At 40.1% G+C, this 15,412-nt stretch overlaps 1 protein-coding gene across 1 annotated transcript in view; it reads right to left on the bottom strand.

Annotated features, from left to right (window-relative positions):
• The window catches only part of ARID4B (AT rich interactive domain 4B (RBP1-like)), a 121,549-nt gene extending 115,305 nt beyond the window's left edge, over positions 1 to 6,244 (bottom strand). Inside the window, exons 1-2 of the mRNA XM_006895392.1 lie at positions 6,185 to 6,244; positions 4,539 to 4,649 (exon numbers count right to left, since the gene is read on the bottom strand). Of these exons, the coding sequence (XP_006895454.1) occupies positions 4,539 to 4,649; positions 6,185 to 6,244 (171 nt within the window). The remainder of the gene's footprint in view (positions 1 to 4,538; positions 4,650 to 6,184) is intronic.
• Positions 6,245 to 15,412: the final 9,168 nt, after the last annotated feature.

The raw sequence follows: 15,412 nt of genomic DNA, 5'->3' as shown, positions 1-15,412 counted from the left end.
AAAAAAACCCTCAAATTTGCCATTATCAAGTCAATTCTGACTCAGCAATCCTCCATCAAGTTTCTGAGGCTGTACATCTTTCTTAACAGGAGGATAGTGCTCATCATTTCCCACGGAGCTGCTGGGATTTGGATTTGAACCACCAGACATGTGTGACTTTTGGTTAACAGTGTGCAGGCTCTTTAATATGCTGCTAACTCAGACTCACTGCTATTGAGCCAGAAATGACTCACTAGCTGATCTTCCACTCAGTTTGAAGATGTAAATCACATAGGAGGAAACTGTCCATCTTTATTCAGAATGGTGGGGATTTAAGCCTTTTGGGTTAACAGTACAACTCTTAGTATATAGCAGAACTGCTATATACTGCTTTGTACACTCGTGAAAACTGGTGCAGATGCACAATTTCTCTGCGAGAGCCCAGACTCAATGGGATGACCTTCTTTTTCTGAGTCTTCAAAGTTTCCCACTCAGAACAGAGTATAGCCATACTACTTCTCTATCATTCTCTTATTAGTAAAAAATAGCTATATTTTCTCTCTAAATGATTTGCATCTTATACAGGTTTCCACTTTGTATTAATTTACTGGAGGGGTGAGGAACTCCTCAGGTCTTTTAAAACTTAAAATACATTAATTGGTAAAGAAATATACCAACAGATCTGCTGAGAAAAATCATTCATTTTGTATTACCAACAGGTTTTTAGAAATGAAAAAAAAAATTATCTCTTTTTTGCATAAAGCATAATGCTATTAGTAGCAGAGTGAGGGTTTTGTTCCTTCATGAAGGGCAATTAAGCAAGGTTGTCCCATGTCATCATCCCAGTTGTCATTATATAGGAACTCCATGTGCAGGGTATAAATGGTGATGAAACCCAGCCTGTGCTGAGGGGGCCACGGTGTGGGTCCTGGTGTCAACACAAAGAGAATACCTTCCTCTAACTGGCATTTAAGTGTTTACCTCGCCTGCCAAGTTCAGCCACTGTGTTCTCCACAAGTGGGGGGTGGGCCTCTACCTTAATAGCACAAACATGACACATGTGCAGGTAGCATACTGTCAGAACAAGTGAGGAAATGGAGAAAACACTTTCTCTTCATCTCCAGAAATGGAAACAAAGGGAGTGCTCTGGGAACACGAGGGTGTGGAAGCTGACAGGAAAGGCCACTGTGAGAGTTCTCTCAACATTAACAACTTACAAAGAGAGGCTCAGGGACCAAACAAGCAGAAAGTGAGGGGATGGGCGTAGACGAACATCCCAGCAGTTGACTTCCAATAAAGAGGTCTCCACGAGCTGGTTCTAACTTCAGAGTGTAAAGTCGAACCGCCCAGAACCATTTCCAGCATGTACATGTGGAAGGGAGAAACCCACGAATATAGCCATGGTGGATGCATTGTACCAGCAGGAAAGAGAACGAACATCTTTTCCAGCATGTTTAATTGGTACGACTGACCAAGTATTTTAGAAGACATCATTGTATCTACAGACAAACTCATGGGAACAGAAATTAGGTCCTAATGATTCCTACAGGCCCTCTCGTCTCATCTAATAGAGCACCCTGCACAGATTTTGTACTTTCTTTCAATCAGTTCTTACTACAGATGAATAAACAACTATCACCAAATATTTCACCTGTCTCAAACAGGTAGAGTTCTTTTCCTTCATTGGGTATTACAGAAATAGTTTTTAACACAGGCAAAGAATAAGGAATAAACAACTATATTACTACGAATTTTATTTAAAATGCCACCAATTAGAAGTCATTTCTCCATTTCATTCAAATGATGAAGGAAAGTATATATTAAAAATGAGAAATTGTGTTAATATTCTGTCACTACACTGCTACAGTATCTTAAACTATTTGTTCTCTTGGATTTTATTGAAAAAAATCAAAGAGTCAAAATAGGTGATTTCGTATGCCCTTTTCAGCTTTAACAATATAAAAAAAACCCTCTTTGCCATCAAGTGGGCACAAACTCCCAGATGACGCTGCAATAAGTTCTTAAGAGTCTGGAAAGCACATGGGAGGAGACTGCCCATCTTATTCACACAGAGCAGCTGGTGGATTTGAACTGTGTATCTTTGAGTTGGCAGCTCAATTCTTTACCACTAAGCCACCTGTTGTTGTGTGCCTTTTTTTTTTAATTACCTGACTTGTGGAAGGGCCAGATCTTTTGCGCCAGGCAGGATGACTCTGGCCTCATGGTAGGTGAAGAAAGAGGGCTAAGCCTCTCGTTGGAGCCAATGAGAGACTGGTGCAGAATCTGGGGCTTTTTAAAAGACATTGGATAAAATAATTTGGTCCCAAAGCTGATTTAATTGTATTTGAAATGAACATTTCCTTTGTGGTACAGCATTTTCCTGTCATTTCGCCGTAGTTAGGATAAATTAGGTAGGTTAGGATTCCTGTGATAATAAATGGTGTGCCAGGAGTGCATCAACTGCGGTAATGGTTACACATGGTTGACAATGTTTGGTAGAACTAACAGATTAAGAAAGGCCTGGAAGCAGGAGTGGCATCCACTTCCTAAACATGCCTGTAGAAACTCCATGAATTTAGATAGAAGGCAATTTTTATAGAACAGGGTTAGGGTCTGTTGTTTAAAGGGTCACCACTCAATGACCTCTAACAACAATAACAGCAACATATAAAGCCAGGCCCTTGTCTCCATGTTGAGGTTGGGTGTAATGGTGGACTCTGTACGACAGAGCTCTTGTTTTGGTTGAGGACCTGTGTCGTTTTTATTGAAGCCTCTTGTTTAGAGTCAACAAGACCTCCTGGACGGCCTTTATATTTAAAAGTTTGGCCTGAGGGATTATATTTTAATTGCTTGTTACTATTTTTTGGATCATACAAGAAAACAAATGTTTGGCTCTTCTAAGAAATACAGCACTCTGGTCTATTTGCTGTGCTGAGGTAATCTGGGTTTCCTTTGACACTGAACCATTTGCCACTGGAGTCACAAAGGCCATAATGGAACAACTATGCCATAGGTGTGCCATACATCATAATGGCTACTCATCATGGGAAATGTTTGGTGGAGCTCCCATACTGATTAAGGTTTGGAAGCAGGAGTGGCATCTACTTCCTAAACCACAAACCTCTGGAAGCTCTATGATCTTGGGAGAAATGACTAGTTATAGAAAAGTTTCAGATCTTTTGCTCATATACATATATATATGTGTGTGTGTGTGTGTGTGTGTGTGTGTGTGTGTGTGTGTGTGTGTGTGTGTAGATGTATACATATATGTATATATGTATACACACACATATATATATGGAGAGAGATGGGGGGAGAGAGAGAGAGATATCCCATGTATTTAAATATCGGTTGGCCCTAAGGGTCTAGTGTTATTTTTAGAGGAAAATTTTTCTCAATTATGCAGCACTCCGGTGTCAATTTTGCTGCACTGAGGTAATGTGGATTTGGTGTGTTGCTGAACCTTGTGCCATTGGGGGACAAATGCCATATTGGCTACCCAGGGTGGACAGGGTCTGGTGGAGCTCCCAATTTAAGACAGGAGTGGCATCCAGTTCCTAAACCACACACCTCTGGAAACTCTGGAAATGATTATAGTTATAGGAAGGCTTCAGGCCTTTTGTTCATAGGGTCACTATATGCTGTGTGCTACTAAATGGCATTCAAGAACAACATTTGGTCACCAGTATGGGGCTGGAATCCAAGATGGGAAGCAGTCTGGAGCAGCCAGATACTATGGAGGTTTGTTTTCTGGTTCTACTGAAGATTAGGGTGGAATAATTATTTGCCAGTGGGTGTGAGTTGATTGTGTTCGGCCTCCTATTGAAAAAGACTTTTGGGCCTGAAGGCCGGTTTTTACTGTGTTTGGTCAAGCATTTTTCAAAGTGTGATAGCACTGGTCTGTCCATTTGCTCTACAGAGATAATTCTGTGACGCTGTTGCTGTGACGCTAAATACTGTGACACTAATCTGTCAAATGCGATAATGGTTACCCACAGTGGACAGTGTTTGGTGGATATCCCCAATTAAAACGAGTAGCATCATCCACTTCCAAAATAGCTTGTCTCCAGAAACCCTATGAACTTGGAGAAATGATGAAAGTTATATAAGATTTCAGGTCTTTCTTTCATAGAGTCTCTGAGTCACCTACAACTTACAGCAATTAACAACAAAGCACATGGGAAGAGAATACTCATCTTTTTCCTACGGAACGACTGATGGATTTGAATTACTTATCATGCGTTTAAATAGTGAATATTATATTAATACTTCAGTAAGCTCTGGTGGCTTAGTGGTAAAGAGCTGCACTGCCAATCCAAAGGCATGTGGTTCGAATCTACCAGCTGCTCTGAAAGTCTACACTGCAGGGAGTTGCTGCAGTACAAACCCAAAGGCCACAGCTATTTGCTGGTTCAAATCCACCAGCAGTTCTAAGAGAAAAAGATGGGCAATCTTCTGTGCAATTTACAGTCTTGGTAACCAAGTGGAGGGTCAGACTTGATGGCAAGGAGCAGCCAGAGTAACAAACACATAATTGACAGTAACAACTGGTAACATACCTTGACTTTGACAAGTCTTTTTGCGGTCTTGATCTTGGCTTCACAGAAGGCTCCTCTGTATTTAGCACTCACATCAGTTCCCACGGTTAGATAAGGGGGCTCATCAAGGGCCTAATGAGCAAAGAAAATCAATTATCAGTGCATTCTGACCTACTATCCGACCTCAGAACCGATCTAAAATCCCATCGCAGCTATAAAACAGTGTAATGTATTTGTTAACAAGAACAACCTAGGAACCATGTATATTTTAAAAGTATGAATGTTCTTCAGAAGACCAATACCTAAATATATTATATGTGTATCATAAAAAATAGGCATCTCTTATCTTTTTCTCTTAAGTAGTTATGGTCCATTCAAAGGATTAGCAGCAGAAATGTAACTTACAACTAACCCTTCTGTTTAAGTATTTATTTACTACACAGCATGTAAGAGAGCTCTGGTGGCCTATTGCTAAGAAGCTGTGCTGCAATCCCAAAGGTATGCAGTTCAAATCCACCAATTGTTTTGTGGGAGAAAGATGGGCAATATCTTCCCATCTGATAAAACTGCCTCTGAAAACTCATTTATGGGTCAACTATGGGCCAGTTCTGACTCAATGGCACCCAACAATAGAATATAGCACATAAAGACAAGGATCTATTTGTTAGAAGGTAGAACCTTAAAGCTCAAAATCTGAGAACATTTCTTAAATACTATTTTGGCAGAAATAAAATCTAAAAAAGTTCTGTCATATATGTATAAGGATAATTCTAGGGTAGTAGCTGGCCCTCTGGTGGGTGTTTGATGCTGTCTGTATATTCCAGGGAGAGCAGCTGGTAGATTTTTAACTGCCAGAAGAATGTGACCTTAGGATTCCTCTACAGACTATGCCACTGGAGCTCCCTTCTTTAATATTAGCCTGTAAGATTTTATTCTCAGAAATAGTGTTAAATGAAGACTGGTGTGATTAAATGCAGAAGAAAACTAGAGATCAATTCCAAGTTGCACAAGTGAGCCTACAGAAGAACTAATATTTATGAGATGATCATAAGCATTTCATTTTCTCATTATGGAGAATTCTGAATTAAAAAAAAAGAGAATAATGTATTTAAACTACTAATATACAGATGACAATTAATGTATACTCTCATTAATATTAACATCTACCACCAGCAAAATACCAGTTTGTTGTAGATACATCTGGACAGACTAATGAAACTCTTGAGATAAGAGCCCTTCCCCATTGAACAGCAACAAAAAAATACAAACAACCAAACCCTAGGTGCATTCCACTTAAAACTCTTCTCAGCACATGGAAAAAGATGGTTAACAACATTATTCATGATTATTATTATTCTGAAGGTTAAGAGTATGCTTTTTCCTCCAAGTTTTAAACTTTAAGAAAAAATATGAAGGATATCCTATTAGAAAAAATACTGACAAAGAAAAGGTAATATTTAATAAAGACTAAAATGTAAAACCATTTTTAGAGTAGTGTTAATTTGTTAGGAAGCACAGGGAAAGCAATGGACAAAGTTCTGAGCCTTTGTTACTTTGCTTTTGCTGTCATTATATTAACTTTGTTAATTTATTTGTTAACTATTTCAATTTAGCCCATCCTTTAGGTAACAAGTGCTCTGAATCCTATATACATTAGTATAACAAGCCTGTATCACAGAATTCAGGTTACCAAAGACAGCCACACTGGCACACTGCAGGATCCACATGATCCTCTATCTTTAAATGTTGATGAAAATGGGAATGAGCATTTCTACAGAAACACACATTTCTATAAAATCTATAACTACATGGACAGCTCTGAGCTGCAGTGGTTGGTGATAACAAGTGAGCTGGACAAATACTGCCATCCCACACCATGCTCTGTCACTGCCGACAGAGTCTCCACATCAGTCTATTCCTCAAAGGGTTGGGTTCTTCCGCATGCCTCTGCATTCTCCAAAGATTCACCCCTCCTGGTAACATGCCCAAGTATTAACAAAGCTCACTATGTTTCTAAGAGCATTCTGGTTGCACTTCTGCCAAGATAGATTTGTTTGTTCTTTTGACATGCCACTGGATAGTCAGTACTTCACCAACACCACAATTCAAAGGCATCATTTCTTCTTGAGTCTTCTTTATTCACTGATCAACTTTCACCTGCATAGAATGCAATGGGAAATACCATGCCTTGCGCATGGCACACACGAGTGACACCTTTACTTTTTTCAGCACATTAGAGAGGTCCCTTGGAGTAAATTTACCCAAGAGACAAACTATGGACAAACTTTTAAGACAGAAAGACAAGTATCAAATTGCAACTCTATCTCCTATACTAAGCTAGATGAATATTGTAAAGGACTTACTTCAACACCCACATCAGGTGAAGAGGGTAAACATAAAAAACAGTCTGATTGCTAGACCAACTTGCTGAATGCCATCGAGTCGAGCACGACTCATAGAGGTCTATGAACAAAAGGCCTGAATCCTTTCAATAACTATCCACATTTATCAAAGTCATAGAGTTCCCAGAGGTTTGTTTTTTAGGAATGGATACCACTCCTGCTTCCAACTAACAGATAATAATTACTATTATAGGATATTAAATGTAGGCAAACAAGTCACTCTAGTTAACATAAAAGCTCGGTAAACAAGCAGGAACAAAAGTAACACAAATCAGCTGTACTTCTGTAAGGTACCTACAACAAAGTAAAAAAGGAAAGTTAATAATCCTATTCAACAATAACCTGCATCAGGCAGATGGCACAACTGTGAGTGCTGAAAGTGAAGATAACTTGTAACACTTAAGATCAAAGACAACAGCATTCAATACAGATTACATCTCAACATCAAGAAAACAAAAATCCTTACTACCAGGCCAATGGACAATACCATGATAGATGGAGAAAGGATTCAAACTGTCATCTTTCTTGGATTCACAATCAATATCCTTGATACCAGTAGTCAAGAAATCAAAAGATATCTTATACCTTGGAAAAATCTATTGTCAAGAACTTTTACAAAGTTCTAAGGAGTAATAATGTCAGTTTAAAGACCAAGGAATGCCTGATTCAAGCCACAGTCTTTTTTAAAAAAATTTATTTTTTTTTATATGTGCCATCAAATCAGATCTGACTGTTACAGGAGGAGGTTCCGCTCCTTCTCTAGCAGAGCATCTGGTGAATTTGAACCGCACGCCTCTGTGATTGTAGTTCAGCTTCCTGCCACTAAGCCACCAGTTTCCCACAGTCTTTCAATGTACAATGACTAAAGACTGAAGAACTGATGACTCTGTGTTGCTGGCTGGTGAAGAGTAATGAATACACTCTGGATTGTCAAAACAACAACCCAACCAGGTTGTTTTTTGGAATCGAGGAGGGTGAAGCATCATCTCACCTATTTTGGGCATGTTATGATGAGGGGCCAGTCCAGGGAGAAAGATAGCATGCTTGGAAAGGTGGAAGGTCAGCACAGAAGAGGAAGACCTTCACCAAGATGGACTGATAGACTGTAAGAACAGCCTCAAATATATCAAAGATGGTGAGGATGGCAAAAGACAGGACAAGATTCAGATCTGTTGTTCACAGGTTCTCTACAGACCTCAGTCGACTCAACAGCATATAACAACAATTCACAAGGAGTTCTGGTGGCATAATCAGTAGGGAGTTGCACTGTCAACTCAAAAGCACAAGGTTTGATTCTACCAGTGGCTCTTCAGGAAAAAGATGGGCACTCTCTTCCTGTGAAATTTATAGTCTCTGGCAAGAGGGTCAGTGATAAATAAGTTAGTTGTGACTTGATAGCAGTGAGGTGCCTTACTCATCACAGTATAAACAAAAAATAAAATAGTGAGAAACAATTTAACTGAAAACTACAGAAACGTGTTAAAAGACAAACTGATGTAATTTCTCAATTTTATATGACTAGTAACCTAGGCAGAAATTTGGAAACTGTGAAACTTAAAGCAACTAAGAAAATAGTACCATAAAAAAGCTGGTGTTCCATAAACCTTAAGAGGAAGGGAATAGCTGTCCAATCATTCTATGAAGCTAGCACTACCATAAAACCAAAGTCTGATAAAGACACCAGAAGAAGACTTTATGAATTCAGAAGCACAACTTCCCAACAAAATGCTAGTAAACCAAATCCAAACGTAAATCATGACAAAGTGGGATTTATCTCCAGAATGAAACTCAAGTATACCTCACACATTAACAGAATATTAGGAGGGAAACAAATATTTTTATTATTGAAACAATAAACATTATTAGAAGACAAAATTCTCAACATGACAGAGAGCACTTCAAGCAAAAAACCACACAATTTAGAAGACACCATACTTGGAAAAGTAGAGGATCAAGAGAAAGAGCAATGCCCTCAAAGAGATGGACTGGCGGGAGTGACTGCAACAATGATACAAGTAGAACACAGACTGTGTGAGGGCAGGACGGTGTCAGGGCTCCATTCTGTTGTTCACAGTACCACTATGATCATAGCAAACGCAACAGTTTCTGACAACTACAGTGTTATAGTCAACAGATGAAGACTGGAGCCTTCCGCACTAGGACTAGAAACAATAAGAGGGAGGGCATCTGTTATTTAATAATGTCCTGCCATATCCAGTTAGAGCAATCAGACAAGAGCAGGAAATACAAGGCATCCAAATTCTCTGGTACAGTGTTTATTGATGTCCTCTGCCCATTTTATACTTGCCTTTTTTCCTGCTAAGGTATTGAAGTTATCTATACATTTTACAGCTACGTCCCTTATCAGATATACCACTGCCAATAGTTTTTCCCAGTCTGTAGGTTCTCTGTTTACTCTTTTGGAGAAGTCTACTGATGTACATAAGGGTTTAATTCTTAGACAATCCAATCACTGAGCTTATCCTCTGTTGCTTGTGCATTTTTAGTTCTATTTGGTAGTCTGTCTACCTATTACGGCTCCTAAGTTTGCTTAATTTCTTTTATGATCCTTATTATTTTACGTTTTATGCTTCAGTCCTAGATCCACCCTGAGTCAGTATTTGTACCTGATGTGAGACAAGGGTCTTGCTTCACTTTTATGCATATAGTTACCCATTTTTCACAGTAGCACTTGTTAAAGAGGCTACCTTCTCCCCACATAGTATATCTCATCTCTTTGTGGTCTCACTACCTACTTCTCACTGTACCAGAACTCATTGTTCTGATAACTGTGACAGTGTGGCTTGTGAAAACACAAACTATAAGACCTCCTACTCTGGTTTTCTTTTTCAGCATCACTCTGCTTATTTTCTAGGGGAAGATTTTGGTCCTTCCCCTATAAAGATGGTGATTTTTTTTTTTTCTATCTCATCAAAGAATGAAGAAGGAACATGCATTGGTATTGAACTGTGTCTGCAAATTGCTCTTGCCAGTACAGACATTTTCATACTTTAAGTCTTCCAATCCATAAGGATAGTATATTCTCCACTTACTTGAGTCTCTTTCCTTTTCTTTCTTTTGTTTTTTAATTTCGTTAATCCCATGGTAATTAACCAGGTAACAGATGAGGTGCTGGGTAGAGTCCTTTTCTTTTTTAACTGTATTTTTGTGTGTACAATCTGAGTGAAACTGACAAAGCACATTATTGTACGGTTTTTTTTTTCACCCCAAACAATCATTCTTGTAAACTCTGACCACAACATTAAGTAAAAGACACACTCTTTGTGGGTTTCCTGTAGTCATGTTGTGTAGTTGGTTCTTTTCTGAAACTGTTTTGAGTATTTGTGGCCATTAGAGATTTGAGAGCAATGTCCCTATTTCTGTAAACTGCTTTTGATAATATTTATTCTAGAAGAATAAAATACATAGAAATAAATTTAGCCAAAGACACAAGACATGTATCCAGAAAACTATAAAATACAAAATACTGCTAAAAGTAATCAAAGGAGATTTAAGTGAATGGACATATATTTCATATCATGAACCCAAATTACTACTGTTAAGGTGAAATACTATCCAAAGGGATCTACAGATTTAAAACAATTTAGCAAAATTTCAAAATTCCAACAGTTTTTTTGTAGAAAGGGGAAAGGTGCTATCAAATTGCAACTGATTTCAAATATTCAAAACAATTTAAAAAAAAAAGAATAAAGCTGGAGGACTCACATTTTCTGATTCAAAACATTTACAAAGCATAGTAATCAAGACAGTATGGTACTGCTAGTATAAAGAGCTCTGGTGGCTTAATAACAAGGAGTTGCATTATCAATGCAAAGGCACCTGGTTCAAATCCACCAGCTGTTCCATGGGAGAAACATGGACAATTTCCTTTTGAGTGATTAATAGCCTCTGAAAACCCACTGTAAAGTCAGCTATGAGCTGGTTCTGACTCAATGGTACATAATAACAATAACAACAGTGTAAGCACAAACAGAGAATGGAACTGAGAAATTCATACAATGAAGAAAGAACAGTTTCTTTGACAAATGATGATGGAGTATGTGGATTTTTCCTAAAGGAGGACATCAGATTCCCCTGGGTCCTTCATGACAGGACTCATGCTCTGTGTGAAAATTAACTCAAATTAAATTGATGGGCTAAAGAGAAGAAAACTGTCAAACTCTTAGAAGAAAGTAGAGAAGTAAACTTTCCAGACTTTTTATAGGGGATCTGGATCTAAAGTTGTCAAAAGCATAAACAAAAAAGCAGATAAACTAAACTTCCTAACTATTAAAAAAACTTCTGTGCTTCAAAGAATGCCAAAATAAAGTAAAAAGAACACCTACAGAATATGGGAATACATGAAAATCTTTGATATCAGATTGTTGCTGTTGTTAGTTGCTTGTGACTATGTACAACAGCGCTAAACCCTGCTCTATCCTGTGCCAATCTCACTGTCTCCAACACACCTACCCCCATTACCCCAGTCACTGAATCAATCCATCTCATCGAGGGTCTTCCTCTCCTGCGCTGTCCCTCCACCCTCTCAAGCATGATGGTCCCTCTCCAAGAACTGATTCTGCTTTGCAACATGTTCAAAGTATGTCAGATGATGCTTCAGAATCCTTGCCTCCAAGGAGCAGCCTCGTCTCACCCTCTCAGGACAAACCTGTTTTTCTTCTTAGCAGTCCATGGTCTACTCAATACTCTTCTCCAGAGCCACAGCTCAAAGGCATCAATCCTCCTTCTATCATTCCTAATCACTGTCCAGCTCTCTGATGCTTAGAAAGTAATTACAAAATGACCTGGATCAGAACCTGGATTAGGGTTTAATATCCAGAATATATAAAGGACTCCTACAACTTAACAATAAAAAGGCAAATAAAAACATAAAAATGGACAAAGGACTTGAATAGACATTTTTCCAACATACAATGGGCAGAAAGCGCATGAAAATATAACATTTCTTATTAAAGAAATGTGAATAAAAATCACAATGAAGCATCACTTAACCTGTTGTTCTGTACATGGGTTCTAATGCCAAAGATCTTATGTACAACAGAACGTAACTTTTTCTGTTCCTGGGCCTTCATCACAATTTCTGTTGTGCTAAAGGCCATGAAACACAAAACTCAAACTCACTGCCATGCAGTCTGAACCCACTCACTGCTGACCCTTCAGTGGGTTTTTTGAAAACTTAAAACACACAGGAGGAGACTGATCATTTCTCTCCCAAGGAGTTGCTGGTGGAATCAAACAGCTAGAGTGACATCATCTGAAGGTTAAAGTGCAACTCCCTATAGATTAGGTCACCAGAGTTCCTGAGCCAATTAGGATGCAGATTTTCAAAGAAACAGAAAATAATGCTGTCAGACTACAGTCTTGAAAAACTTGTGCATTGAACCAAGATGGCAGCAGCGGAGGAAATAGCGTAAGATGCTAGAGGAGCAGGAAGCTGCATAGAAACAGGCCACCATGGTCTCCACAGTCCTCAGATTATCGATAATTGAACAATTAAACATTTAATATGGATCAAGGCTCAACATCAAGAGAACAAGAATTCAAAAAAAAAGAATGGGTGAGTCCCACAGCTCCCAGCCCCCCACTGCCGAGCCCACACCACCACCACAGCTCCATGGGGCATCCATGGCTGGACCCCAGGGATCCCCTCACTAGGGATGGACAGCAGGGGCCAGGCACCACAGCTGGTACAATGGAGCCTCCACATTGCCACAGAATAAACTTATTCTAAAATAAATTCTCGGGATGAAGATGGCAGCAACAAGAGACGCAGTGTGACGAGCAGAAGGCCCAGCAGGCCGCACTGAAACAGACCACACAATTTATCAATGGCCAAGCAGTTGACTGCCGGCCATCAATATGAACTGAAGCTCAACATCAAGAGGACAAAGATTCTCCTGCCTGCTACCCACTGCTGAGCCCATGCTGCTCTGAACCCATGGAGCCACCCTGCCTGGAGCCCACAGGTCCCTAAGCCTAGACTGAGTGGCAAGTGCCAGGGCCCTGCAGCCGGTGTGACAGAGACCCTAACATGGCCGGACGCTGTGGATGCCAACAGCTATGGGCCCCCAGTGCAGGAGGGGGTGGCGGGTAGTGGGAGAAGGGCAGCAGCAGCGAGAGGTGAAGGATTTGATAAGGGAAAGCTTCTAGCTGTCAGTGAAGATTTCCTTGGATAGGTCACAGGAAAAAAGAAGATCATCAATACAATGGATTGATAAGGTGTCTGTAGCAACAGGCTCGAGAGCGTGCCTTGGATTGCAGGGATGGTGTAGAATAGGGCAAGGACTAGATCTGTTGTTCACAGAATTGCTGTGAGCCACAGAGAGATCTCTGTGGGCCTAGTGAATAGAAAGCTATATTACCAACCTGCTATACACCAAACTAAAGGTCAGAGATTTTAATCTACGGCCCTCTCAAACACTCCTCTAAGTAATGTATCACTGCTCTTCCAATTGGCTTATAGAGGTAACTTGTGGTTGCTGTGAGGCTAAACACTGTGACACTGAAGTGACAAATGTGATAATGGTTACCCATGGTAGCAGTGTTTGATGGAAATTAAAATAAGCTTGGAAGCAGGAGTGGCAATAGCTTTCCTCCAGAAACTCTATGAATTTAGAGAAACAATGAAAGTAACACAAGTGTTTAGGTCTTCCACTGATCACTATGAGCTGTCTATGACTCTATGACTTAACAATAACAACAGATGCAAGATGGCAGATCTCTTCAATACATCACATCTTTTGATTTGTTGACTACTGTTGCCAAGAACTGTTTAAACCTAGAGAGGGTCTGTTCACCACTCTCAAAGCCTCTTCTCCATCTCTAAAGGGGGAGAGTAGTGACGCCTACTTCAAACTGAAATCTGACCACTTGGTGAAAGGGGCAATGGTGGTGGCGCTGGAACTAGGGGTCTGTCCCTGGTCATGGTCTTCAGTAAGGCACAGGGTCCAGACCTCGTCCCTGGGGTGTGCTGCCCAGCCCCAGGGGAGAGCCGTTCGGCCCGGGGTGTTCTGGCCCCTGGGAAGGGCCTTCAGGTCACTGGGAAAACTGCCTAGGGTATACAAAGAATTTTATCTAACCACTTTCCTCTACCTCCTCCCCCAGTACACCTGTAAATAACATTTGTAACTCACAAGTTTGTTCTCTCTAGGTTTGCTCCCTTTCCTACAGGTAATCTTAACACTGAGTTTTGTTCCAAACCTGAACCCTGAATGCCGTTTCAGAGACAAAAGAGAAATATAACTGCCAGCTAAGCAAGTGAAGGAGGATAGAGCCTCAGGGTTCAGCCAACCCTCCCCACTGGACCCACCTTGGCAAACACTTTGCAGTCCAGAGGGCAGTAAACATCAGGAAAATATCTTCTAGCTGAACAAGAAGGCATGCAGCTTCACAGAACCACCAATAAGGTGTTAAAGCGGGCTCCCCTTCCCCTTTCACATCAACACCCATGCTTAGCATGAAGAAGACAGAGAACATTCCCAAATGAGAAACCCACAAGTGAATAAGACAATTTTTTGTTAAAAAGAAAAAAACAATTATCACTATTGGACTATGTTTACCATTATTGCCCTGTCTCTTCTCGTCCCCACTGGATTTTTCTCATTTCTTTCACTCATCCTAACCATCACATTGTGCAGCCCTGTGATTTCATCCCTTGTATCCTCATACATGTTTTTCACAATAAAAGCAAGAAAGAAGAAGAAAAAAAACACACATAAAACTTGTGCACTGCTGGTAAGAATGCAAAATAGTGCAGTGCAGTCACAATGGAAAACAGTTTTGCACTTCCTTAAAAAAAAAATTAAACACAGAATTATCATGTTGTTGTGTGCTGTTGAGTCAGGACCCACACACAGCTGACCCTTCAGCAGGTTTTCAGAGACAGTAAACTACATAGGAAGAGACTGTCAAGCTTTCTCCTAAAGAACAGCTGGGTGATTCAAACCGTGTGCCTTGCACAGTTCCCTGCCCACTAGACCATCAGAGCTCCCGAGTTTTACCATACGACCCAGCAACTGTCCTGCTAGCTGGGAAACCAAATGAACTCAGAGTAGGGAATCAGATACCCTTACATTAATGTTCTACAACATTACTCAGAACAGCCAAAAGGCAGAAACAACAGAAATGTGCACAATTCATTCACTAATAAACAAAACATGCCTACAAACACTAATTTTTTTTATTATTAAATTTTATTAGCCTTAATGAACATTCACAGAGATTTTGGGGTTTCATTCATTCATTGTTGCACTGTTTTCTCCACCCTCCTCCCCAGTCCGTTCTTCTTCCTCCCCCCAATGTCTGTTTTAATTGTCCAATTGCCACAGTGCTTGTCAAAGCCAGTTCTGATTAATCTCCTTTGTCAGTGTGTCCCTTGCCATTCCCTATCACTCCTCCTTGAGAGAGACTTCACCCTGATTCATAAGGAAAAGGGGATGGCGTATTCTCTGAGCTACTTCCTGCTGAAAAGGG

The sequence above is a fragment of the Elephantulus edwardii genome, unplaced genomic scaffold (genome assembly GCF_000299155.1).
Source record: "Elephantulus edwardii isolate Elephantulus edwardi_28Jun2011 unplaced genomic scaffold, EleEdw1.0 scaffold00166, whole genome shotgun sequence".
In the NCBI taxonomy this organism is placed as follows: Eukaryota; Metazoa; Chordata; class Mammalia; order Macroscelidea; family Macroscelididae; genus Elephantulus; species Elephantulus edwardii.
Note: the sequence above shows the minus strand (reverse complement) of the source record. Positions and strands in the feature narration are given on the sequence as shown.